The sequence below is a fragment of the Dipodomys spectabilis genome, unplaced genomic scaffold (assembly GCF_019054845.1).
Source record: "Dipodomys spectabilis isolate Male_0828 unplaced genomic scaffold, ASM1905484v1 ptg000706l, whole genome shotgun sequence".
Lineage (NCBI taxonomy): Eukaryota > Metazoa > Chordata > Mammalia > Rodentia > Heteromyidae > Dipodomys > Dipodomys spectabilis.
Genome location: NW_024871383.1, coordinates 110,131 through 136,358, shown reverse-complemented (window position 1 = coordinate 136,358; position 26,228 = coordinate 110,131). Strand labels below are relative to the sequence as shown.

The 26,228-nt window shown below is 44.3% G+C and overlaps 1 protein-coding gene and 1 pseudogene across 1 annotated transcript in view; one reads left to right on the top strand and one right to left on the bottom strand.

The window, feature by feature from the left end:
• Positions 1-26,228, top strand: part of Dnah14 (dynein axonemal heavy chain 14) — a gene marked incomplete at its 3' end in the record, with an annotated part of 195,772 nt that overhangs the window by 66,552 nt on the left and 102,992 nt on the right. Inside the window, 7 exon segments of the mRNA XM_042672409.1 lie at positions 1,282-1,335; positions 7,261-7,406; positions 10,476-10,544; positions 13,019-13,205; positions 15,530-15,606; positions 20,499-20,670; positions 23,981-24,070. Coding sequence (XP_042528343.1) covers positions 1,282-1,335; positions 7,261-7,406; positions 10,476-10,544; positions 13,019-13,205; positions 15,530-15,606; positions 20,499-20,670; positions 23,981-24,070 — 795 coding nt within the window.
• On the bottom strand, positions 6,017-7,100 carry LOC122101918 (annotated as a pseudogene).

The following is a 26,228-nucleotide window of genomic DNA, read 5'->3' as shown; positions in this document are numbered from 1 at the left end:
GTAAAGCTTCTTCTTTAATTTTTATCCTGTTCCACAAAATTTAACTTGCACTATTCCTACAGTTTATTGCATTTAGCAAGTACCTTCATTAGGTCACACAACTCATCCATTTGTGTGCGCGCGTGTGTGTGTGTGTGTGTGTGTGTGTGTGTGTGTGTGTGTGTGTGTGTGTTTGTGTAATACTGGGGATTGGATCCAGGGCTTTATACGTGCTTGGCAAGTGCTATACCAATTAAGCCATATTCCCAATATTTTTTTTCTTTGAGGGAGGAATGAGCTAGGGTCACACCAATTTTGCCCAAGCTGGTCTTAGAGCTTGAGCTCACCCTGTGTCCACTTCCCAAGTCACTGGGATTACAGATGTGCACCAGGCTTCAGCGATTGAGCTTTGAATTCCTGTTGGATGGAGGACTTGGGGTCTCAATGAGAGGACATTTGCTTTGTATTTGTGTGGAATATTACTATGTGAACTGCCTGGCACATGAAGGGTGAACATCATTTGTATGGAGAGCAGGTGACTGATAGAAGCAGAAAGTATAGTTTGTGACTCTAGTATGATTATTTTTTTCCATTCCTGGGCTTGAATTCAGGACCTGAGCACTGTCTCTGTCCTTTTTTGCTCAAGGTTTTCACTCTACCACTTAGAGCCACGGTACTACTTCTGATTTTCTGGTAGTTAATTGGAGATAAGTCTCACGGACTTTCCTACCCAGGCTGGCTTCAAACCATGATCCTCATCTCTCAGCCTCCTGAGTAGCTAGGATTACAGGTGTGAGACACCAACACCCAGCTCTTTTTCTTTTTTTTAAACTGAAGATTTGAGTAAAGATTTGGTACTAAAAGGATCCTTCGGGACCATCCCAGGGAACCACACAGAGGCAGGCAGGCAGAGGAGAAAGATTCTTATAAGGTTTATTAGAGGGGTGTCTGCCCCTATACAAGTCGAAGGTAGGTCTGGGAGAGGTGAGGGCGGAAGTGAGGTATGTGGGTCTGGGGGAGATAGGGAGTGGCCAGCTATGGGGTGGGCGGGGGGAGGGGGGAAGGGGGGGGAAGACTCGGGGCAGGGAGGGGCTGAGGTCCTAACAGGTAGGAACTGATCAACTGTCAGTAACAGTATATGTATTTTTGTACTATATTGAATTTGGTGAAACTGATTTGGTATTTGATTGCAAAACTTTTCTCAAGAGTTTAACAGACATTTTATTGCTCTGGAACATTTAATGTTTTTGTTTGCTGTCATGATTAAAGAACTATAGTAAGATTAACATTTTTGTTTCCCAGGCCTTAGGTAAACACTGTGTAGTGTTCAGCTGTTTTGAAGACTTGGATTATAAGGTAATTCTTAGATATAAATCTCTGGGGGAAAACATACACATAAAACAATTCATTTCAGAATGAAAAACTATGTTAAATATTAAGAGTATTAGCTTAATACTTCTTAATATTAAGTATTAAAGAGATATTAAGTATTGAGAGAACTAAAAACAGTATCACTGTTTGAAGCTAATAGAGTAAAATAGAAACCTAGAGTGTAATAGAAACAGAATATTAGCTAACTTTTAGTTCAGCTGAACTACTTAAAACAATAGTTTTCAGTCTTTAGGTCACTCTAAATATTTACTTACTGAAAAAATTATTGAAGGAAGGAAATTTTTTATGATTAATACCCAAATATGGCAGGAGCTCACCCACTTAGCAGTATCTTCAGCCCTGTGACTTATTTTGCAAAGCACAAGTAAAACACCCATGGTGAACAAATAAAGACAAAATCTGGCCTGCTGCCCGAGTGAGAACTCAGCTTGTGTGCTCATCCAGGTCTGGTGGTTTTTCTCTTTTATGTTTTCTTTTCTTTTCTGTTATATACATCTGATAAAATTGATGGCTTCTTAACCTATATTCAGCCCAAAGATATGTCATTTTGCTTGTTGACTTTTGTTTCTTTCATTTTTTTATTGTTATTATTAAGTAGTTGTACAAAGGGGTTACATTCCATAAGTCAGGGTATGAGTACAGTGCTTCTTGACAATGTCACCCCTTCCTTCATTCTCCCCCATTTCTCCTCTCCCACTTTTTTTTCTCCCACTTTCCCTCCCCCCAACTCTTGCCCTTTTATTGATTGAGTTATTAATTGGGGGGGAGTTTCTTAAGGTCTTCTTATATTTTGAATATTAGATCCTTGTCACATGTATAGATGGCAAAGATTTTCTCCCACTCTGTAGGCTATCTTTTTAGCTTAGTAACGATGTCCTTTGGTGTGCAGAATTTTTTTAGCCTTATATCGTCCCTATCCTATTTGCTGTGACCCTGGGACTCTCTTTAAAAAGTTCCTGCCTATGCCTATAAATTGTAATAGTCTCCAACTTCATCTTGTAGTAGTTTCAAAGTTTCAGGACTGTCATTGATTTGATCATAGGGCAAGATGACAAATGGATCCAATTTCAGTTTTCTACATAGGGAGGTCCAGTTTTCCAACAATTATTAAAGAGGCATCTTTGGCTCCTTTGTCAGATGCCAGACGGCTGTGGACAGCAGCTTCCCTGGGCACACTAGTTTAGATTGGCAGCTGTTGCCATTGAGAGATGAGTTATATACTACTGCAGGCTCTCCTGCATTCGGAGTGTGTGTTGAGAAATCTGCAGTTATTCCAATCTTCTTTCCATTGTAATAAAGTTCTTGCTTTAATTTTGCTGCCTTTAAAAGTAATTCCCTGTTTAAGTCCAGAGTCTTTACAAGAATGTGTCTAGGAGTCTTTTTTTTTTTCTGGTCTTGTCTGCTTGGAGTTCTGTATGCCTCTGTCATGTGAGTAAGATTATCTTTCTTTAACTTGGGGATGTTTTCTGTTATTATTTTGTTGAATGGGTTCTCAAGGCCTTCTGTTCTGAATTCTTCTCCCTCATCTATTGCGATTATATGTAGATTTGATCTTTGGCCAAATCTGCTAATTCTTGAATGTCCCTTTGGCATGTTCAGTGTTTTCAATGCCTTTGACAGTTCTAATTCCTCTGCTTTATCTTCAACTCCTGACGCCCTCTTTTCAACCTGTTTTGCTCTGTGGCCTGTGCCTTCAGCTGCGGTTTGTACTAGGTGACAGAGCTCCTCCTGGTTCCAAGCTCTTTAGTGATGCTGTTTCTCTTGCCCTTCATGGAAGTTTTCATAGTTTCTGTCTCCTTGATGGCCCCCTTTCTCATGTGCTGCATTTTCTTCATAATTAAATCTTCTTGTCCATTTTCTCTTTGGTGCTCTAGTGGTTCATGTATCTGTTCTTTTATTTCATTGGCCATTTCTCTCATCATTGCTTTGATGATTCTTTTGTTTACCATCTCTTCTTCACTCTCATTTAAGTCTTCCCTGTGTGGTTTTTAGATTTTGAGAGTGGCCTCTTGTCTTGTTTGTTCAGGAATTTGTGATGTTTCATCATGGTTTACACATCTGGGTTGAGGTTTGTAGAGGCTGTCCAGTGGAGTCATGATGGAAGTGGGGAGGTGAGAGTAAACAGAGCTGGTGGTGGTGGTCAGCACTGTTCTTCCTCGAGTCCCTGTGGCATTTCCCCCAAGGAGGGAGAGGTGTGAAGTCCTTTGTCCACTGCCTCCTTGGGGCTCTCTGAGAGAGGTGTCTGCAGGTGGTGGAGCTGGTACTGTCTGTGTCAGATTCTCGTTCATTTTCCAGTCCTTCTGACCCAGAGTTGTCAGTCTGTGTCTCCTCCCTGGTGTGGTGGGCATGCAGGTGTCAGAAGAAAGAAAAAAGCAGACTGAACACAGAAAAGAGAAAACAAAGGAAGAGGAGAAGGAGAAGAAAGAGGAGGAGGGGAAGAAAGAGGGGGAGGAGAAGAGTTGGGTGGATGAGAAAGAAGAGGCGGAGCTGCCGCCTGATTGTCCCCAGTGTCCCAGTGTGTGCCCGCCGAGGCCTGGCTGTCCACAGTGTCCCAGTGTGTGCCCGCCGAGGCCTGGCTGTCCACAGTGTCCCAGTGTGTGCCCGCCGAGGCCTGGCAGTCCACAGTGTCCCAGTGTGTGCCCGCCGAGGCCTGGCTGTCCACAGTGTCCCAGTGTGTGCCCGCTGAGGCCTGGCTGTCCACAGTGTCCCAGTGTGTGCCCGCCGAGGCCTGGCTGTCCACAGTGTCCGTCCCAGTGTGTGCCCGCCGAGGCCTGGCAGTCCACAGTGTCCGTCCCAGTGTGTGCCCGCCGAGGCCTGGCTGTCCACAGTGTCCCAGTGTGTGCCCGCCGAGGCCTGGCAGTCCACAGTGTCCGTCCCAGTGTGTGCCCGCCGAGGCCTGGCTGTCCACAGTGTCCCAGTGTGTGCCCGCCGAGGCCTGGCTGTCCACAGTGGCCGTCCCAGTGTGTGCCCGCCGAGGCCTGGCAGTCCACAGTGTCCGTCCCAGTGTGTGCCCGCCGAGGCCTGGCTGTCCACAGTGTCCCAGTGTGTGCCCGCCGAGGCCTGGCTGTCCACAGTGTCCCAGTGTGTGCCCGCCGAGGCCTGGCTGTCCACAGTGTCCCAGCTGTCTTTGCTGTGTCCTCACTGTGTGTCCCTTCTGTCCTGCAGTGGAGTTGCCACTGCAGCCCTACTGTCCCTGAACTCTCCCACCATGTGCCACTTCATCCCCACTGCTGAGACCCAGCTCTCTTGGTGTGCAGCTTTCACTGAGGCAGGCAGACTAGTGGTCCTCGGGTCCAGGCGGCCACAGGCACGCCTGCGGAGCATGGGCAGGAGGCTCTGGCTGGGCACACGATGGGAAGAGTGCTCACAGCTTTAACCCCAGTCAGAAAGTGTCAGCTTACTTTAGAATAATTTCCCAGTCAGAAAGTGTCAGCTTACTTTAGAATAATTTCCCAGTCAGAAAGTGTGAGCTTACTTTAAAATAATTTCCCAGTCAGAAAGTGTGAGCTTACTTTAAAATAATTTCCATGATGAGCATTTTTTTCTTTCTATGCTGCTTTATTTCTGTAAGGGTACACTGAAACATTAGATGATAACAGCTAATGACAGAATGCAGAAATGAAGCATCGGTGTCTACAACCACTTCTACAAGAAGTATTATCCTTACATGTTTACTTTATTTTCTCATTATATATGTAATGTAATCATGGAGAATACAATAAGTAGGTGATCCCACAATTTCAGGGAAGCAAACTGTGAGGCGAGCGGCTGCTCCACTTCCCCAGAGAGAGCTAAGCTCTCTAGGAAACCTCCTAGGAATCACAAGAGAAGGGACTTCGTAGTCCTCTTGAACACATGGACAAAGAGCCAACAACTTTTATTTTACAAAGGGATTTCACTTGTCATGGTTTTGAAATGTGATATTCACATTGACGCAGTCTGGTGCCTGCTTAAACTACCCCTAAGAGGTTTACGGTCCCTCACTTCTATAGGATGAATCTCCAAACTGCAGTGACATCTGAGGGGGCTCCATGTCATGCAAGTTTCCAAACCTGTAAACTATTTTTACTATTCAAACAAAATGCCATTGAAAAGAAATAAAAAGGACGGAAGGGTGAGTTTTGTCAAGCTTCCACTGTAACAATGTGGCTCTGAAACAGGTTCATTTTCTCAGGTAGGCATATACACCTTCCCAGTCACCTATATATTCTGTACTTTAAAGTGGGAACGCTCAGAAAACATGCCACTGCGGGGGGGGGGGGGGGTTATTGGACGTTAGTAGAGAGGAAACTTAACAGCAAAGTTCAAATGTTAACTTTCTGGAAATTCAATGTTAGTCAGGTGAGATCACAAAAGAATAGAAGGAGGGTCAGAGTTTTGAGGAGGAAGTTAAACCATGCATTCCAGCAAGTTCTTTTTCTGCTCACCAAAGAGCGTGAGCCGTGAGCTGCAGCAGCCGCTGCGACTCTTGCAGGCCGTATGACTGACTACATGGCGGGCCCCAGCTGAGCCTGGAAAGGCAGCTCAGTAGGAGCTTTATCGCTTATGTTTCCTGCTTACATCACAAGGTGGCTAAATGGTTAACACTTTTCTGCTTTATGATAAACATGCAGAAAAGTCAGTTCTAAGTTTTTGTTTGCTCATTGCAGCGGTAGAGAAATTAACTTTGCTGCAAGGATGCTTGTTGCTAAATCCTAATGCAATCACTGTTTGTCCTTATTTGAGCAACACTGCAAAACAATAGAAAGGACAGAAGGGAGAAGTTTAAAGAGGTGCAAAACCACTCTTCCCCTATCAATGGTGTGGGGCAGAGAAAAGAACAGGGCACCAAAAAAAAACATGACTGAAATTCCGTTTCACAGAACCAACGCCCCCATCAATTTACAGCCTTTTGGCACAATCGGGGCAATACACCTGTTCCCCATGAAAAACAAATCCTTGTTGGCCAGATTCACGGAGCATTTTTTGCAGTGGAAGCAAAAGTTGTGCCAGGATTGTCCTTCATAGGCCACCACACTGGAGCCTTTACCAAACCCAGTGATGGGGTTCTTGCATCCAGCACACTTCTTGGCCACAAAGTTCTTGTAGCAATCCATGCAGTAATACTGGTCCTCCACAGAGGTGAAAAGCTGCCCAGCCAGCTTCTTAGAGCAGGTAACACACACACAGCAATCGGCATGCCAGGGCTGATCCTGGTAAGTGATTCCTCCACATGTGATGGCCTTGTTGCACTTCACGCAGTGCTTGGCAAACTTGGTCTCATGGCAAGTCACACAGTAGAAGTCCTCCCCTTTTGGGAAGAAGCTTCCAGTCCCGATGACTTGCTTGCAGTTGCTGCACGTGAAGCAGTCTTTGTGCCACATGAGGCCCTTGTACTACACGTTCTGGTCTCCTGCCACCAGGGCTTGAAGCACCCTTTGCACCTAGGGTTGTCTTCCCACAAGTGGCACACTTGTTGCACAGAATATTGCTGTCCTTGGCCACAAAGGTCTCACTGGCCAAAGGGTGAAAGCACTTGGCACAGCAGAAGCAAGAGTCATGCCAGAAGCAGTTCTTGTAGTGCACTTCCTTGGAGTCTGGCCGATGGGCTTGCGGCATTCCACACAGGTGCTGGCACAGAACTTGCCAAAGCACTTCGGGCAGCAGTGATGGCCATCCTTCTCCACATACGTCTTTCCCTGCAAGGGATCTCTGCAATAGTGGCAGTCAGACTTCTCAGCCATGGTGCCCACCTGGAGGGTTAGCTAGGGGATGCTTGCCCGCGCAGCTGCCCGGAGTGCGGCGGCCGGAGCGCGGCTGCAGTGGCTGTGATGGCTGCGGCGATGATGACCGACTGAGATTCAACTTTTTGGTTGTGTGTTGTTTATTTGCTTGTTTGTTTGTTTTCAGGTACTGGGAAAATTCTTCTTTGGCTTGGTTCAGTCAGGAGCCTGGTGCTGTTTTGATGAATTCAACCTAATTGATGTGGAAGTCCTCTCCGTCATTGCCTCTCAGATCCTGGAAATCAAGGCAGCAAAAGACAACTATTCCATCAGGTATTGTTGTTTAATTAATGTTGTTTTTCTTCTGTAAGTGTTTGGGTCTTTGGGGCTTTATGTTTATTCATTTTCATTTATTATTTTTTATTGTGAAAATACCATACAGAGGGATTACAATTACATGGGCAAGACTATTTTTATTTTTATTTTTATTTTTTTTTGTCGGTCGTGGGGCTTGAACTCCGGGCCTGGGCGCTGTCCCTGTGCTCTTCAGCTCAAGGCGAGCGCTCTACCGCTTGAGCCACAGCGCCACTTCCAGTTTTCTAGTGGTTTATTGGAGATAAGAGTCTCACAGAGTTTTCTGCCCTGGCTGGCTTTGAACCACGATCCTCAGATCTCAGCCTCCTGAATAGCCAGGATTATAGGTATGAGCCATTGGTGCCTGGCTTGCTTATTCATTTTTAAAGCATGTATCAAATGGAATGTTTGAGTATTTCTTGGCAAATGATATGAAAAGTTTACAGGAACTTTGCCTTATTCATGGATTTATTACATATGACTCTGACCAAGTATGGTCAGAAAAACAATAAATCATAATTCAAAAAATTAGCCAGTACCAGTGGCTCATGCCTGTAATCCTGGTTATTCAGGAGGCTGAGATCTGAGGATCAAGTTCAAAGCCAGGTTAGGCAGCCAAATCAAAGAAACTCTTGTCTTCAATTAAGCAGCAAAAAGCCAGAAATGGATGTATGGTAGAATATCATCCTTAAGCAAAAAAGCTAAGCAAGAGTTTGAGGCCCTGAGTTCAAGTCCCAGTACTGGTGCACAGAAAAAAAATTTTATTCAAAAGTCAAAACTAAATTTTTGCACAAGTCACTTAATGTGGAGAAGCTTGTCCTGCATAATCATCAGTTGTGTTTAAACCACGTGATCTTCTATGTGTTTCTCTGCTCTGAGTTTTGTGAAAATCTGTTTTCCAAACAGCAAGGTGAAAGAGAGTGTGCGTCATTGAAGTGACCTTGGGGATGTGTTAGCACGCAGCATGTCTGTGGTGGGGACTGGGCAGGCCACGCTGAAAGCAGGCTTGCACTCCAACATCTGCAGCACAGAGCTGGACTCTGCATCCTGGGCATGCCTGGAGCCTCATGCCCATGGTTACCGACTCCGCTGGTTGGTGCTGCTTTCCCATGAACTTAAAGGTGTCTGACACCCAGCTAGGTTTTAACACACTCTCTGGAGCTGCCTGCCAGATCAAGGATGCAAATATATGTCAGCTACTCTCTCTTCTTTATTTATTTATTTTTTTTTGGCCAGTGAAAAGCATATGAAAACATGCCTCTTATGTATGATCATGTGGGGAGTTTGTGTTCTGGCTCTAAGACCCACATAGGAGAGAAGGCATATGTCATTTATCTCTCTAGGCCTGGCTTATTTGCTCAGTATACTATCCAGGTCCATCTGTTTCCCTGAAAATAACATAATTTCATTTTTTTTTTTTTTTGTCGGTCGTGGGGCTTGAACTCTGGGCGCTGTCCCTCAGCTCTTCAGCTCAAGGCGAGCGCTCTACAATTGAGCTACAGCACCACTTCCGGTTTTCTGGTGGTTTATTGGAGATAGGAGTCTCATGGTCTCTCCTGCCCGGGCTGGCTTTGAACCGCGATCCTCAGATCTCAGCCTCCTGAGTAGCTAGGATTACAGGCGTGCGCCCGGCCATAATTTCATTTTTTCTAATAGCTGTGTAAAATTCCATGTTGTGTCTGTGTCACTTTTTTAAAATCCTGTCATCCACTGTGAAGCACCTGGGCTATTCTGTACCTTGTCTGTGTGAGCCGTGCTGTGATGAAGGTGGGTGTGTTCAGGGAGGTGCCTTTCTTGCATTGTGGAATGCAGTTTAAGAGTGGTACTGCTGGGTGTTAGGACCGCTCTGTGTTTGGCTTTTTGAGGACTCTATCCGGGTGTCCACAGTGGTTGCTCTGGCGCACGCCCCACCAACGGTGCATTGGGCTGCCTTTTTCTTTCATAGTCACCAGCACTTGTTGCTGTATGTATTCTTGATAATGGCCGCTCTTAACTGGAGTGAGATGAATCTCAGTGTGGTTTTCATTTGCACTTCTCTTATGGCCAGGGATGATGAACATTCTGTATGGGTTTGTGACCATTTTGTTCTCCTGCTACTGGGAAGGTCTGTTTAGCTTCTTTGCCTACTTACTTATTGGTTCCTCTGAGGCTTTAGGATTTTTTTAGCTCTTTGTATATTCAGGTTATTAGATTCTCATCGGATGTATAGCTAGCAAATATCCCCTGAAACCCTTCTTGTCTTGTTGCTCTAAATTAAGATGCTTTCATTGAAAAAGAAAACCTGCAGTAACAATATATGTAAATTGAGTAATACAAACAAGATGTTACTCTCTGAGATAAACAGTAATTCACATGATTTACTTTATGGATTTGTGGGTTTCAGTTTTTATGAAACATTTCTAATTCATGGAAATAGGTGTAGCTTGTCATTTTACTCTTTAAAGCCTCTGTCAGTAGGCTGTGCACACCTGTAGATGAAACTGGCCCTGCAGCAACCAGATCACACCATTCAAGTGTGTGCCTCAGCCGCTACAAAACTTCGTCGTGCTTGCCATGGATCCCCAGGCTCTGCCCTGGCTGTCCTTCCTCTCGTGTTTTCACCGTCATCTTTGGTAGCAGTCATCTAAGAAGCCAGTCATGGTGCCAGTATTCAGCCAGGGGTTTATTTCACGGTTGTCTGAGGTTTTGTACCTAGGGAAAGGGTGATGTGGTAGCCATGCTGTATTTATCTGAAGATGGAACCGGGAGCTGCTCCCCTTCTTGTGTCTGTTCTCCCCAACATTTTCCCTCATTCTTGCCTGTGTCATCTGTCCAGATGGAACCTTCTAGTGTTAAGAAGGGTCTTCCAGACCCTTTCAACGCCTTTCGAGGGGACTGCACACATGTGCGTGCCAGCAGAGGTCACCTCGTTGCTCAGCATGGGCCCTTTGTTTTGTCTCACCACTGTTTTTTCTAGTGTTTACTGTTTGAATTAAATCTGCTACAGATCACAGACTTTGGCCTAGATAAGCAATTCATTTTAGTGGTGAATACTGTAATGTCTTGTAGATTTGTGCTGGATGGAAGAGAAATACGCATGAACATGTCCTGTGCAGTGTTTATCACCATGAACCCTAGGTGAGTACCAGTGCACGCGGAAGGGGCAGACACTGACTGAAAGGCTGTTCTTTCCTTGTTTTGGTTTTTATCATTTTTATTTAGCAAACTTTACTTTGGGGATCAACTTCAGTTTCATAACAAAACTGAGCACTCACGCTCCCCCAGCCTCCTTCACTACTGGTGTCTTCCACCACAGGAGCAAACCTGTCACAACCCACAGCCTGCCACTATCCCGCCATTGTCCAAAGTCAATAATACACCTCAGAGTCACTGCCCGTGACGTACGTTTCATGCATTTGAATAGATGCATTATGATACATCGCCACGATTGGAGTATCATTGGAGTAGTTTTTCCTTCTAGAAAATCTTCTGTTCTGGGCTTTTTAACTTTTATTTTGTTATAAAGGTGCTGTACGGAGGGGTTACAGTTACGTGAGTAAGGTAATGTGTGCATTTCTTGGGGTTACAGTACATGAGTAAGGTAATGTGTGCATTTCTTGTTGAGCATTGTTACTCCCTCCTTTGTTGTTCTCCCACTATCCCTCCCGCACCTCCTCACTCCCTCCTCCCCCCAAAGTTGTGAAGTTCGTTTCCAGTCTACTGTCTTGGGGTATCATTGTTGCAGTGGTCATCCTGTGTCCTTGCTACAGCATCTCACTCTTCCCCTTCCCTCCCCAAAGATGCAGGGCACCACTATCAAGTCCAGTGGCAACAGGAGATATACCATAGGGAGAGAACATACAAAGGAGACAAAACGGTCTCCCAGGGCATTAAGTACAACAACTAAGAAGAACTGCTGGTGTCCATATCTTGGGGTTTGTTTCACTTAGCATCATCTTGTATGGTCATATGTACATAGTTTTTGAGCTTGGGCTGGGAAGATGGCTCAGAGGTAGAGCGCTTGCCTTGCATGCCTGAGGCCCTGGGTTCGATTCCTCAGCACCACATAAGCAAAAAGAAAAAAGCCGGAAGTGGCGCTGTGGCTCAAGTGGTAGAGCACGCTAGCCTTGAGCTGAAGAGCTGAGGGACAGCGCCAGGCCCAGAGTTCAGGTCCCACGACCAGACCCCCCAAAAAAAACAAAAAAAAACACATAGTTTTTGAGCTTTTCTGCTCATCTGATAAAATTATCCTAGCCGTATACTAATTATTGCAAATGAGGGAAACCATGGGGTGAAAAACAATAGAGCAAAAGAATGAACTATATAGAGGGGCTAATGAGAGCCTCTTCTTTTTGCGAAAGTTGGTGTTCATGTTAATATGTTTCTAAAATGCACTAATCATTTGGGATCTGGAGATCCCCTGTTGAGAGTATCTTCTGCATATTCTAGTTCTTACAGATGAGGAGGGAGATCATGTGACCTGCTTTTCTATGGGTCTGGCTTACTTCACTTAATATAATTTTTTCCAAGCCTTTCCATTTTCTTATGAATGGAACAATGGAAGCACAGAATTCCGTTGTGTATATGTACCACATTTTCTTGATCCATTCATCTACCGAGGGGCATCTGGGTTGGTTCCATATCTTTTTTTTGGGGGGGGGGTCCAGTCGTGGGGCCTGAACTCTGGGCCTGGGCGCTGTCCCTCAGCTCTTCAACTCAAGGCTAGCGCTCTACCACTTAAGCCACAGCGCCACTTCCGGCTTTTTTCTTTTTCCTTATGTGGTGCTGGGGAATCGAACCCAAAGCCTCATGCATGCAAGGCAAGCGCTCTACCACTGAGCCACCTTCCCAGCCCCTGGTTCCATATCTTAGTTCTGGTAAATAATGCTGCGATAAAACCGTTGTACTGGTGGGTTTAGTGTGGCCTTGTCTGTGGACAGTTGGGTAGATTTCCAGAAGTGGGATTGCTGGGTCATAGGGGAGCTCTATGTGTAGTTTTTTGAGGAACCCCCACACTGCTTTCCAGAGTGGTTGAATAAGCTCACTTTTCTTAAACTTTAATCATAGACAGAATTACCTGACATCATGTACCTGACTTCCAAACCCTCCAGACCCCTCACACCTCCCCCAGTACCCACACCCATTGTGAACCGGCACTTCATAACAGCTCTTCACTTGTTCATATGTTGGTCTCTGGCCAGGGGACATTTCCATTTCTTCATCTCAAGTAAGAAAGGAAGAGGTCAGCTGTTCATCACCATGGTGACACAGGCAGAAAAGCTGATGACAGGCAGGGGCACCGTGCGATTAGGCCACTTCACTTGTCAACTTATTGAATGCTGATGGAACGCCATATTAGTCCAGGGAACTTGGGAGCTGAGGTGTGATTAATTGTGGGATAGAGCATGGGAAGAAGTATGGTTTTCCAGGGTGCTCCATGAGATGAAAGATACACTGTGAACCACTCTGTGAACTCACTTTAAGATAAAGATCATACAGAGAGCCAATAGAATTATTTGCGAGGAAAGTACCTTATGTGGTTCTTCATTTGAAAAATTTCAGAGTAGGGGTTTATATGTTGTTATCCTTGTTACATTTTCTTTGCTCTTAAGGTATGGTGGTCGAGTGGAGCTCCCAGACAACCTAAAATCATTGTTCCGCCCTATAATAATGATGACACCTAACTTCCAAATGATTACTGAAGTAATACTATTTTCATTTGGCTTCAAGTCTGCAAAAGTACTCTCTGGGAAGGTAGTTCATCTTTATGAGTTAGCTAGCAAGCAGCTTTCACAGCAGGTAAGGAACTGGCTTTCTCAAACCATTTGAAGGTGCTGTTTGAACATAGTGTCACATTCCTGTGAACCCAGCTAAGCAGAGGCCAGACAGGGGAGAATTGAGGCTTGATGCCAGCATGGGCAAAAGTTAACAAAACCTTATCTCAGAAAACAAGCAGACACTGTAGTCATTGATAAAACCTAACTTTATTTGAAAATATGATGAGCCTATAGTTGTATGTTTTTAGATAGACTTGGCTTTAATTTCAATTTTTTTTATTTTTGCCAGCCCTGGGTCTTGAACTCAGGGCCTGTGCTCTGTCCCTGAGCTTTTTTTGCTCAAGGCTAGTGCTTTACCACTTGAGCCACAGCGTCACTTCTGGCTTTTTCTGCTATGTGGTACTGAGGAATCAAACCCAGGGCTTCATGCATGCAAGGCAAGCACTCTACCACTGAGCCACCTTCCCAGCCCATGATATACTTCATTTTAATAAAACACACGGTTTGAAGGAAAAAACAAACAATCTGGATGTGGTAGTTCGCATCGTAATGTCAGCTAGCTGAGAAAAGGAAGTCAGCGCAGGGCAAGCGCAAGATCTGAAAATGTTAACATCTAGGCCTTTCGTTTGAGAATCTAGAGAGTGATGATGCGCCTGTAGCTTTAAGTAACTTCACATCTAGAACAATATTCTCCAGCTTTATTGTATGGCAGAATAATTGGGGGACTTGTCAGAACACAAGTGCAGGTTTGTAATTCTGTGTCTGATGTGGAACTGTGCAGTTTCAAGAACCCCTTGGCTGTTTCTAATGATACTGATTTGAGTCCCACACTTTGAGAATCACCATTCTGCAAATCAAAAATTTATGTCTAATCCAAAATGATTTGGATCGAGAATCTACTTTCTCCAAAGATATACACTTTCAAAATATTCTCCAAATTTCTCTTTCCAGTTCACAGATAATTCAGATGCTGATAGTTGTTAATACTCTTCTTACCTTTCCTTTTGAGAATGAGGCATTTGGGCAGACTCACACCTGTAATTCTAGCTATTCAGGAGGCTGAGCTCTGAGGGTCATGATTCAAAGCCAGCCTCTTACAAGCTTTCATAAGAAAGCTTATGAAACTCTTTTTTTTTGGAGGGGGGGGTCCGGTCGTGGGGCCTGAACTCTGGGCCTGGGCGCTGTCCCTCAGCTCTTCAGCTCAAGGCTAGCGCTCTACCACTTGAGCCACAGCTCCACTTCCAGCTTTTTTTCTTTTTGCTTATGTGGTGCTGAGGAATCGAACCCAGGGCCTCAGGTATGCAAGCCAAGTGCTCTACCACTGAGCTACCTTCCCAGCCCATGAAAGCTTATGAAACTCTTACCTACAATTCATCACCAAAATGCTGGAAGTGGAGCGGTAGTTCCAATGGTAGAGTGCTAGCTTTGAGCAAAAACCTCAGGTACAGCACCCAGTCCTGACTTCAAGCCCCAGGACAGGTGCACATAAGAAAGAGATTTTGGGGGGGGGGTACAGTGGTAGGCCTCTGTATTCCCAGAAGCTCAAGAGAATTGTTTGAGCCTGGAGTTTGAAGTCAGCCCAGGTAAGATATCAAAACTTTGTCTCAAAAATGAAATTGTTAATACTTTAGCCAATCTAACTAACCCAAATGAGTAAAATTAGAGATGAAAATAAGGACACGAAAAATAGGATAATGAGAGAATAATTTGAAGACCTTTACTCACAAAAACTGGAAAAGGTAAAAGAAATGGATGCATTCCTAGACATATGTAACCTACTAAAATTGAACCAAAAAGACATACACCACTTTAACAGACCTATAACAAGCACTGAGGTTGAAACAGTAGTCTCCTAACAAAGAGAAAGCCCAGAACCAAATGGATCCAATGTCAGATTCTATCAGACCTTTATAGAAGAACTAACACAAATACTCCTCAAACTCTTCCCTGTATAATAAGGGAGAGAATGATGCCAAAATCAAAACCTACAAAAGTCCTCAATGAAGCTCTTGAAAACTGAATTCAATAAAATATTAAAAAGATAGATATACACCATGATCAAAGAAACTCTTGCTTCTACGAATAATGTAAGCTAATTTTTTAATATCCTAAGGGAGAGCTGGAAAGACATGGATGGAGAGAGGCTTTAAGGAACTCCAGTGCAGGCGGGTGGGATATTGGCAGCAGCGGGAGTGGCAAACAAGCATCCTGGGATCACATGGCTCTTTCCCTTCACAGCATAGATAGCCAGCACTTCATAGTCTTGTGCAATTACTTTCAGGTGGTTTCACTTTTCCTACATAACCTATAAAAACACAGATTTTTTTTAAAACTTTTGTTTTATAGGATCATTATGATTTTGGCATGAGATCTTTGAAGACAGTTTTAATAATGGCAGAAAAGAAGAAGCAGGAATTTAAACGGTCAGTTCAAATTTAAATTTAGTATTAGGTCCAAGGAAGTCAGAACAATAATTTGTAGAATTGTATATAATGAAGGTAAGTTAAAATGAGAGGTTAGTCAGTGTCACAGTAAAAAAAAAAAAAAAAAAAAAAGATTCTTGAAGGATGTCAAATAAGCTGGTGTGTTTATAGACCTATGCTCACAGCTTCTTCAGAGGCCGGCCTGAGCAAAGTTAGTGGACAAGCAAAAAACCCGCTGAAAGGTGCTGGGTATGGCTCACGTGACAGCATGCTTGTCTCAGCCTGTGTGAGGCCCTAAGCTCAGCTCCTAGTACACATACAAATTTTAAAAGTCAAAAGAAAAATGCATAAGATCACTCTATAAGGAAAAAATAAGTTTTACCTTTACACAATGAGAAACATAGTGGAATAAAAGACCTTACTTAGAAGAGAAATAAATTATAAAACTTACACGAACATAAAATGTATACCGTGTCCAGAGGTTCTTCAAGTGGGGAGTCAACCAAGTGTAGACTGAAAATATTTGCAAAAATACATCTATACAGAGCATGCATAGACTTCTCTGTCATTGACACCTACACAATACAATTTAACAACTATCTACAGAGCATTTATGTTGCATTAGGTATTTTAAGTAAGCTAGAGATGATCTAATGTATATGGAAAGAAGATAGGTATCAATGGCTACTGTCTGTAATCCTGGCTACTCAGCAGGCTGAGAACTGGAAGGTTGCAGTTCCAAACCAGCCTAAGCAGAAAAGTCTGTAAGATTTCATCTCCAATTAGATGGAGGCCTGGCTCAGGTAGGAGGACATCTGCCTTGAACAAGAAAGCCAAGTGAGAACACAAGGCCATGAGTTCTAACCCTGGTACCTGCACAAATAACAACCACAAAAAGAGCATATGGAAAGGTGTGTGTAGGTTCTATGCAAGCACTGTGCGTGTACATGCAGACTGGGACTTTCTCAGACCTGGATGCAGGTGGAGTCGTAGAACCAACCCTGCACAGACAGTAAGGGGTGGCAGGATCTGTGTAAGACGTGTGCAGAACCTGGGCAGGGAAAACATGGGTAACTAAAACAATACCCTGCCTTTGTAATGTTTTGTGTCCCAGCTACCCTGGGACTCACAATTCGCCACCTCAGCTTCCCGAGAGCAGGGATTGCAGGCACACACCACCATTCATAGCTATAGCATTTTAGAGAACATAGCATGAGGCTGGAGACATGGCTCAAGTAGTAGAGAGCCTTCCTTGCAAATACATGAGCCTTGAGTTCAAGCATCAGTATGGACCAAAAAACAGACAGCTTAACATCATGAAGAGTTAAATTATTTAATATTAATTTTTGGATAAGAATATTCTCCTTAAAAATACCAAAAGGTGGTTTTGTTTGTTTGCTTGTGTGTTTTTAGACAAGCTGATCCTGAAACTTAAACAGAAAAATAAATAAAACCGGGTAGAAAAACAAGAGCAATGAAAGGAAAATAACCCACAAAATACCAAGTCGTGTTATAAAGCTTTAATCATTGAAACTGGTGATACTGGCTGAGTAGAAAGGCAAGCAGCTGAACAGAATAGAAAGTCTGCAGTAGGATTTTCTCCTTTGGGCACTCCCAACCAGGGCAGTAATGATTCTGTAGTGAGCAATTCTAGGAAGGCGAAGCCGACGGGCGGAAGACTAAGATGGAATCATTCCAGTCATCTGCCAGAATCAGTAAAATAATTTAAACAAAAAAATATCTGGGGGAAAAAAAACAAGTACAGAGGCTTTTGAACAGAAGATTTATAAATGGTCACCATATATATTTTCTGAATGAAAGATGCTTGCAGCTTACTGCCCACAGCAGCAATTACCTCTAGCCCTGGATCTGGATAAACATCTGATTCTGAGTCACATTGTCCCTTATGAGACAATACTGGTGTTTTGCCTTGCTGGGCGATCACTGTTCACAGGTTCTGGAGCTGAAGACGTGAGTGGACACAGGGAGAGCGAATTTGTTTGTGCTTAGCATACACCTTTTTCCTTGGTTCCCTTAGAAAGTCTCCCCCTAAAAGAATTTTCCAAAGTTCTTTCATTTGGGAAACAAATTAATTGTTCAAAAATGTGCAGTCCTAAGACCCCTTAGTAGAAAAGATTTGCATGTTAACTCCTGTAATTCCTTTCTCTCTCTTACTCTCTTTTTTCTGTCTCCTGGTACCCAGGGCTTACTCACGTAACTCTCTCTACTCGAGCCTGCCTCCAGCCCAGATTTTTACTGCTTGTTTAGAGACGAAGTTTCCTGACCTTTTCTGCCTGGGCTTCAAGCTGTGGCCGCTGGATCTCAACATCCTGACTGTCAGGGTTACAGCAGGAGCCACCAGCACCTGGCTCACATGTCCACTTCCAAAATTTAGGAGTCTTACACCAGTGCAGGCCACAAAATGAGCCCCAGCTAATTCCAAAGACAAGGCATCATGAGCACAATAATGGGTCAAATAAGGTTACGTTAGTTGACCTTTCCTTGAATCTTAGTTGTTTGCATTTATCTAAAGCTTGCTAGTTTATTCTGTAACCAGAACCAGTGTAATTTAGCCTGCTATCCCCAAAGTTACTGTTACGGACTTCGATGAAATGTTAGGTTTATATTAGATATTATTATATTGTAATGGAATTGGCTCTAAATAGCTATATTTAATACTTCCCCTCAACTATATGTACTTTTCACTTCCGGTTATTTCTCATTTTCTTTTAAAATAAAAGAAAATGTCTCATGAAAAATATTAAAAAGTGACAGGTCCAACAGGGACCTGGACCTCTTTTCCACTGACATCTTTTAGCTAGAAATGAGCTATTCCTCTCCCTTAAAGTCAGAGGGTCGCCTGCACTTTCTCTACTGAAGCACATTCAGATATATTCTTAGGGAAACAAAACAGCCAAAACCGACTTCACCCCAGCAGGGGACAGCAGCGTGACCTCAGAGAACACGGGCCCCCCTGGCCTGCGTCCATCTCTCCACAGCTCCAGCCTCCTCATTCTTATCAGTATCACTCTTCCCGATTCTTAGGTTATCAGAAAGCTTAATACAGTACTTGTTAAGAAAATTAGGTATACACCCTAGTAAGATGTTCTCAATAAATGTCATTTTATTAGGAATTTTAAAAAACAAAAACAAAACCTTTCACTGGGCCAGACTATAGTTCAGTGATAGAGCACTTGTGTAGCATGTACAAAGCCCAGCACCCTAGAAACAACAAAACTTATTACCTTCCTGACGTCCTCATCAGGTATCAGTAGACAAGAGCATGTGATAGAGGTCTATACAAAGGAAGCTTCTTCCATCTCCAAAATCCCTTCATGCCCCACACAGTCACCTACTGACCTTTTTGGTCACATGCTTAATACATACAGTACGTATATACCCAGGTTTCCTCACAGAGTAATAGATGCATGTTGAGGTAATAGAGGGGCACGAAGGAGTGTGTTAAAAAAATAACAAAGCACTCACTAGCTGCTCAGGAGGCTGAGATCTGAGGATTGCAGTTCAAAGCCAGTCGGGGCAGGAACGTCTACGAGACTCTTATCTGTAATAAACTACTCAGAAAAAGCTGGAAGTGGCACTGTGGCTCAAGTGGTAGAGCGCTGCCCCTGAGCACAGAGAGACTCAGAGACTGTGCCCAGGCCCTGAGTTGAAGCCCCAGGACCAGTAAAACAAAAAACAAAACAAAGAAACCCACTCAAGTGGGCTTAAATAGTAGAAAGAATTTGCTTTCTGGCCAAATTAGGAAGTCTGAAAGTAGGGCAGAATAGAGTTTCAGCTTCATTTCCTTGAGATAGTCTTCCCAACACCGCAGTCTTTTGAGTTCTGGCTTATATTAGGCTAGTGTCTGTTGTAGCAAGATGACTTTCAGTCTATCCATGTAATTGAACTGAAGTCCTGAGCTTCACGCTGAACAGGTACGTTCTTTGTTTCGACTCTTGAGTCATTATGTAAAGAGCTGCGACACCCTGGGGCTAGAGCTGAGTCTGTATTTCTTGAGTGGATGTTTGTAATACCACACATTTGCTTCTCCTTTGTAACTATGGCTAGAGCTGAATCTGTATTTCTTGAGTGGATGTTTGTAATACCACACATTTGCTTCTCCTTTGTAACTATGGCTTTGATGAACAATCTTTGTAAGCCATGACAGCTACCTGAAGCTAGTGAAAATAGAAATCAGATACACGGCCTGTTGTGGTGTGGTGACAGCCGACCCTCTCTGTAACAGTCGGCAGAAGTAGCAGGGAGTCCAGCAGTGCGTGTGTCCCGCAGGCTTGCCCAGCCCTCCAGTGGTGACAGTCCTGTCACTCTGGTCTCCACAGACCAGTTACGGAACATGATTTCGGCCATTGCTCCATTTTCATCCTCCTAGACACTCTTTTTTTTGGTCCGGTCGTGAGGCCTGAACTCTGGGCCTGGGCGCTGTCCCTCAGCGCTTCAGCTCAAGGCTAGCGCTCTACCACTTGAGCCACAGCGCCACTTCCGGCTTTTTTCTTTTTGCTTATGTGGAGCTGAGGAATCAAACCCAGGGCCTCATGCATGCAAGGCAAGCGCTCTACCACTGAGCCACCTTCCCAGCCCCCCTCCTAGACACTCTTAATAAATCAGGGGAATTTTTTTTGTTTTATATTAGCCTATATTCATTTGTTATTTGATAGTAAAATCTCAGTGATACTGTGCTCATCCCCAGATTGCTGATTAAGGAATGGCATTCCCATATTAGTTCTACACCAGTGAGACCTGGAGCAGGAGACCAGAGTAATCCCGCCATTCAGCCTGGCTGCGCAGCAGCAAGGGAGGGTGGAAAGGCCCGTAGAAGGGACTTTAATGCCACACAGCTGGCTTTTTGACTTGTTCTTCTTCCACCATTGAAGGGATAGTTGCAGCAGTCTTTGTGAAGCCGAGGAAACCGTGGTCATGATCAAAGCCATCAGAGAAGGCAGTCTATCAAAGTTTCCTCCTGAAGACGTCCCACTTTTCGAAAAGATTATAGCAGATATTTTTCCTGAAGTGAAAGTTTCGAAAGAAAGCCACTCTAGCTTGGAGGTAATAAGACCTTTGAAAACAATCAAGTTACTTGGCTGGGGAATACAAATTAGGTTAAACAGCAGAGGTGGCCTAAAAATTCTAGTCATTCTTGAATGTTCTATTTACATAGAACAAGTAGGAATAAAAATACTTTGGTTTATTTCTGTACTAGTCTTTATTATTTCTACTGATTTGAGGTTTGGTTTGTTCTTGTTTTTCTTTTCAATGTATAACAGGTTATTTAAATGAGATCTTTGTGCTTTTATGATATAGGTGCTTATTCCCACAAACGTCCTTCTGAGAATTGCTTTTTCTGTTATCTTGTAGGTTTTGCTATGTTGCTGTGGTTATCTGTCTCAAGAAATTTTATGATTTCAGTTTCTTCATTAACACATTGATTCTTCCAGACTATCTTGTTTAATTTTGTGTATTTGTTTAGTAACAGAATTCTTATCAACTTCTAGTCTTCTACCATTGTGATCAGATATGATACTGACATGATTTCCGTTGTTAAAATATTGAGGCTGTTTGTGGCCAACTCTGTGGCATATTAAAGAGTTTTCTGTGTGCTGCTGTGGGGGAACGTCCTTGGTTGTCCTGGGGATGGTGAGTATACATTTTGAGGCAGTATCTCACTGTGCAGCCAGGCTGGCCCAGACCAGAAGTCCCCTGGCCTCGGCCTGCTGAGCTCTGTAATTACAGGTGTGTGCATGAGGGTTTCCATTTTCCCTTCCGTAACAGGAAGTATAACCCAGGAGTTTACTGTGTTCCTAAATGTATGAGATTTTAATGTTATTTTTATTATCAATATTGGTTGAATTTTAACATTTTTGTTATTAATTTTGGTCATAGAATATGCTCTTTAGTTTGTCCTTTATATTTGCTAGAGTTTTGTGTATCACATAAGGAATAGGTGTTTATTACAGAAACTTCAGATACTGCCAGAAGCAGTGTGTGTTCTATGCTTGATTTATATAGAGAGCCTTTTTGTCAGAGCTTTGGTATTGGCTTATTTTTATTGATCCATCAGTTTCTGAGGGAGGATTATTGGGCTCTATCTCATCGATAAATCTGCTTTCTTGTACTTCCGTCTTTGTGGCTTAAGGGACTTTAAAGTTTTAAGTTATGTACATGCTTTCTTTTTCATTAGTATATTATAGCCCTTCCTGGCCCATAAGCTATTTCTATTTAGTCAGACATGACGGTTGTTAGCTAACAAGTTTGTTTTCACTTGTTTTGCAGTGCTGGGAACCAAGCCCACGTTTAAATGGTTCTGAGTACCGTCACTCAATCACTGTTTCACTTCCAGTGCCCTTACTGAACAGGAGTCCTTGCTTCCACCTGACTGGGCTGGGCTTTCCTAACCCTGCTGTGTCCAGACACAGGCCTCACGGAGCTCAGCGATCCGAACATGCTCACCTGTGTGTAGGATTTTGTAGATTTTCCTTGTTCCTTACTTTAGTAAAAATGCAAGTTTATTTTTCTGTTTTGCTTTGTGAGGCTTCCAAGAGAAATACAGTTGGTACTTGTTTATCAACTAACAAAATCTTAAATATTTTGATTTATATTTACATTTTGAGGATTTTCACTTTAATGGAAAAAATGGAAATGGCAAGTTTCATTTTCTGTCTGATATGAGCATCTTTTTGTATTTCCCAGAGAGAGCCAGACTCCATTCCCCTTTACCTAGTCACAACATTTAGGTGCCTCTAGTGTTACATTTTTACATTTGTGTGTGTGTGGTTTAACTCAGGGCCTGGGAGCTGTCCCTGAACTCAAGGCTAGCACTCTACCACTTGAGTCACAGCTCCACTTCTGACTTTTTGGTGATAATTGGAGATAAGAATCTCACAGTCTTTCCTACCCTAACTGGCTTCAAACCATGATCCTCAGATGTCAACCACCTAGGCAGCTAAGATGACAAGCATGAGCTGCTGGCACCTGGCTCAAGTTGTGATGATTTTAATATTAAATTTGAAGTAATACAGTCTTTAGTGCTGCTGTTTTGATGACCGTAGAGTGAGCAGCTATGCCTCACATGCCGCATAGGCTCTGTCTCATTAAGCACACAGTCTGTGCAAGAGGCGACTGTACTCTGCCCAACTTGTTCACATATGTGTCTCCAACAAGAAGTGTGCATGTTAGCCAGAGCAGCCAAGAGATTGGCTGAAAACTACTTAGAGAAACCACATCAAATAATGATGACTATGTACAGGTCACAATCCAACTGACTACAAGGAACATCCTACATAGCTTTATTTTGAAACCTTCCAAAGTAGGATGTTCAAAAACCTACTTAGCTGAGAGGGGTGACTTGTCTCAGTGTCTTTTTTGTGACTGTCGTGATTGAGCTGATCTTTCCTGCATCACATGTGGCTCTTACTCGACGCCTCTGTGACTTCTTGCTCACATCCTGGCAGGCACCAAGGCTCGCATTACTAACTAGACAGAATTCAGTTTCCTTGTCTAAAACTACTCCTAGTCCGGGTGATTAGTGGACATCTAATCGTCTCTAAAGAGCTCTTCTTTTAAAAAACCTCTCAGCTGACTGCCTACCTGCAGTTAGTCTTGCCATCAGAGATGCACCTCTGCTGAGTATCTCTTCTACTCCTGCAGCTGTTCCATTCTGTCTCATTGTAGGGATGCAAGGAATGAAGAAGGGACTAGGAGCAGCCGGCAGAAAGAAAGCGTGATACTTGCTTTGTGTAGATAAATGTGTTAACATTTATCCCTTTGCTAGAAAATTAAGAAGCCTTTGCTAGCTGCAGGACACCCCTTGGACATTTCAGCGAATAACTAGATCATGTTTTTGAACTTTCCAGTTTTGCTTGCTATCTTAGAACATTCTTAACACCTAAACATTACAATAATCATTATAACATTTAAAAAGCTCCCTTAATGGCCCAGGGTAATGAGATGGTGGTACTCTGGCAATAGCTAGTTCCTAAACTATTATGGAGCAAGAGTTCTGAGAGGGTTTGTGAATTTGCTACCAGAAGTCTATGAATATAAAATTTTGTATAGAGAGTAATAATTTTCATTATTCCAGAGATGGAGGTCAGTGAACTAAAAAACTGAGAATTCTATCCATCCAGCAAGCACACGGCCCTGAGTTCAAAGAAATACCATCTTACGGTGCAGTAAATGGTACCTAGTTCAAGACTTTGAAGGATTAAAATGTAAAGGGTTTGAACTAAAGGTGCAGCTCAGTGGCCTTGCTTGGCATGCTTGTACATAGTGCTAGATATGATTCCCAGATAGCCCTTCTACTCCAAAAAGACTAAAGGATTCATTTGCAATGCACTTTAACATACTTATTTCCTTTCAGAAAGCAATAAGCATTTCAACGAAACTATTAGGCTTTCAACACTGGCCACCTCAGAAAGAGAAGATCATACAGTTTTATTTTCAACTACAGGTATGGATAGACTTACATGTTGGCAGTTCTTTGCCTGTGTGTAAGGTGTTGGAGCAGAAAAAAGGTGGAGGGAGTAGAGTCTGGAATGTCTACCCTAGAGCTCTGCACTATCAAGCACCTCTGGGCTGCAGGAAGTGTACATGCACAAATTAGTCTCGAGAGCCAAGGATGTGGCCAGTGTCCCCTGACTAGCCTGGAGCAGGGACTCCTCTGAAATCACCTTAGCCTCAGCATGGCACCACTACTCACCCCTGAGCTGAGGGGTCAGAGATGTGCGGTGCTGAGTATGCGAGAGAGCCTGTGGGCTGGAGTCCAGTCCAGTCTTCCTGCACTTATGTGAGAACACTCCAAAAGCTTATGGCGGAATCAAGTCTGACACAAAGCTGTAGCTATGCAGCACACGTACGAGTCCTTTACTGTACCTGAGACCCCAGACTCGATGCTGAGAAAAGTTTTGTGTGCACAGGGCCACAGAGCAGGATGGGCAGGGGAGGCTCAGTCAGACGGAGGATTCTGAGTCATCTCACCACAGACCCAGGGGTCAGACAGACAGAGGATTCTGAGTCATCTCACCACAGACCCAGGGGTCAGCCAGACAGAGGATTCTGAGTGATCTCACCACAGACCCAGGGGTCAGCCAGACAGAGGATTCTGTGTGATCTCACCACAGACCCAGGGGTCAGACAGACAGAGGATTCTGTGTGATCTCACCACAGACCCAGGAGTCAGTGAGACAGAGGATTCTGAGTGATCTCACCACAGACCCAGGGGTCAGACAGACAGAGGATTCTGTGTGATCTCACCACAGACCCAGGGGTCAGACAGACAGAGGATTCTGAGTGATCTCACCACAGACCCAGGGGTCAGACAGACAGAGGATTCTGAGTCATCTCACCACAGACCCAGGGGTCAGTGAGACAGAGGATTCTGAGTCATCTCACCACAGACCCAGGGGTCAGACAGACAGAGGATTCTGAGTGATCTCACCACAGATCCAGGGGTCAGCCAGACAGAGGATTCTGAGTGATCTCACCACAGACCCAGGGGTCAGCGAGACAGAGGATTCTGAGTGATCTCACCACAGACCCAGGGGTCAGACAGACAGAGGATTCTGAGTCATCTCACCACAGACCCAGGGGTCAGTGAGACAGAGGATTCTGAGTGATCTCACCACAGACCCAGGGGTCAGCCAGACAGAGGATTCTGAGTCATCTCACCACAGACCCAGGGGTCAGACAGACAGAGGATTCTGAGTCATCTCACCACAGACCCAGGGGTCAGCCAGACCGAGGATTCTGAGTGATCTCACCACAGACCCAGGGGTCAGTGAGACAGAGGATTCTGTGTGATCTCACCACAGACCCAGGGGTCAGTGAGACAGAGGATTCTGTGTGATCTCACCACAGACCCAGGGGTCAGACAGACAGAGGATTCTGTGTGATCTCACCACAGACCCAGGGGTCAGCGAGACAGAGGATTCTGAGTGATCTCACCACAGACCCAGGGGTCAGCCAGACAGAGGATTCTGAGTGATCTCACCACAGACCCAGGGGTCAGACAGACAGAGGATTCTGTGTGATCTCACCACAGACCCAGGGGTCAGTGAGACAGAGGATTCTGAGTGATCTCACCACAGACCCAGGGGTCAGCCAGACAGAGGATTCTGAGTGATCTCACCACAGACCCAGGGGTCAGCCAGACAGAGGATTCTGAGTCATCTCACCACAGACCCAGGGGTCAGCCAGACCGAGGATTCTGAGTGATCTCACCACAGACCCAGGGGTCAGTGAGACAGAGGATTCTGTGTGATCTCACCACAGACCCAGGGGTCAGTGAGACAGAGGATTCTGTGTGATCTCACCACAGACCCAGGGGTCAGACAGACAGAGGATTCTGTGTGATCTCACCACAGACCCAGGGGTCAGACAGACAGAGGATTCTGAGTCATCTCACCACAGACCCAGGGGTCAGACAGACAGAGGATTCTGAGTCATCTCACCACAGACCCAGGGGTCAGACAGACAGAGGATTCTGAGTCATCTCACCACAGACCCAGGGGTCAGCCAGACAGAGGATTCTGAGTCATCTCACCACAGACCCAGGGGTCAGCCAGACAGAGGATTCTGAGTGATCTCACCACAGACCCAGGGGTCAGACA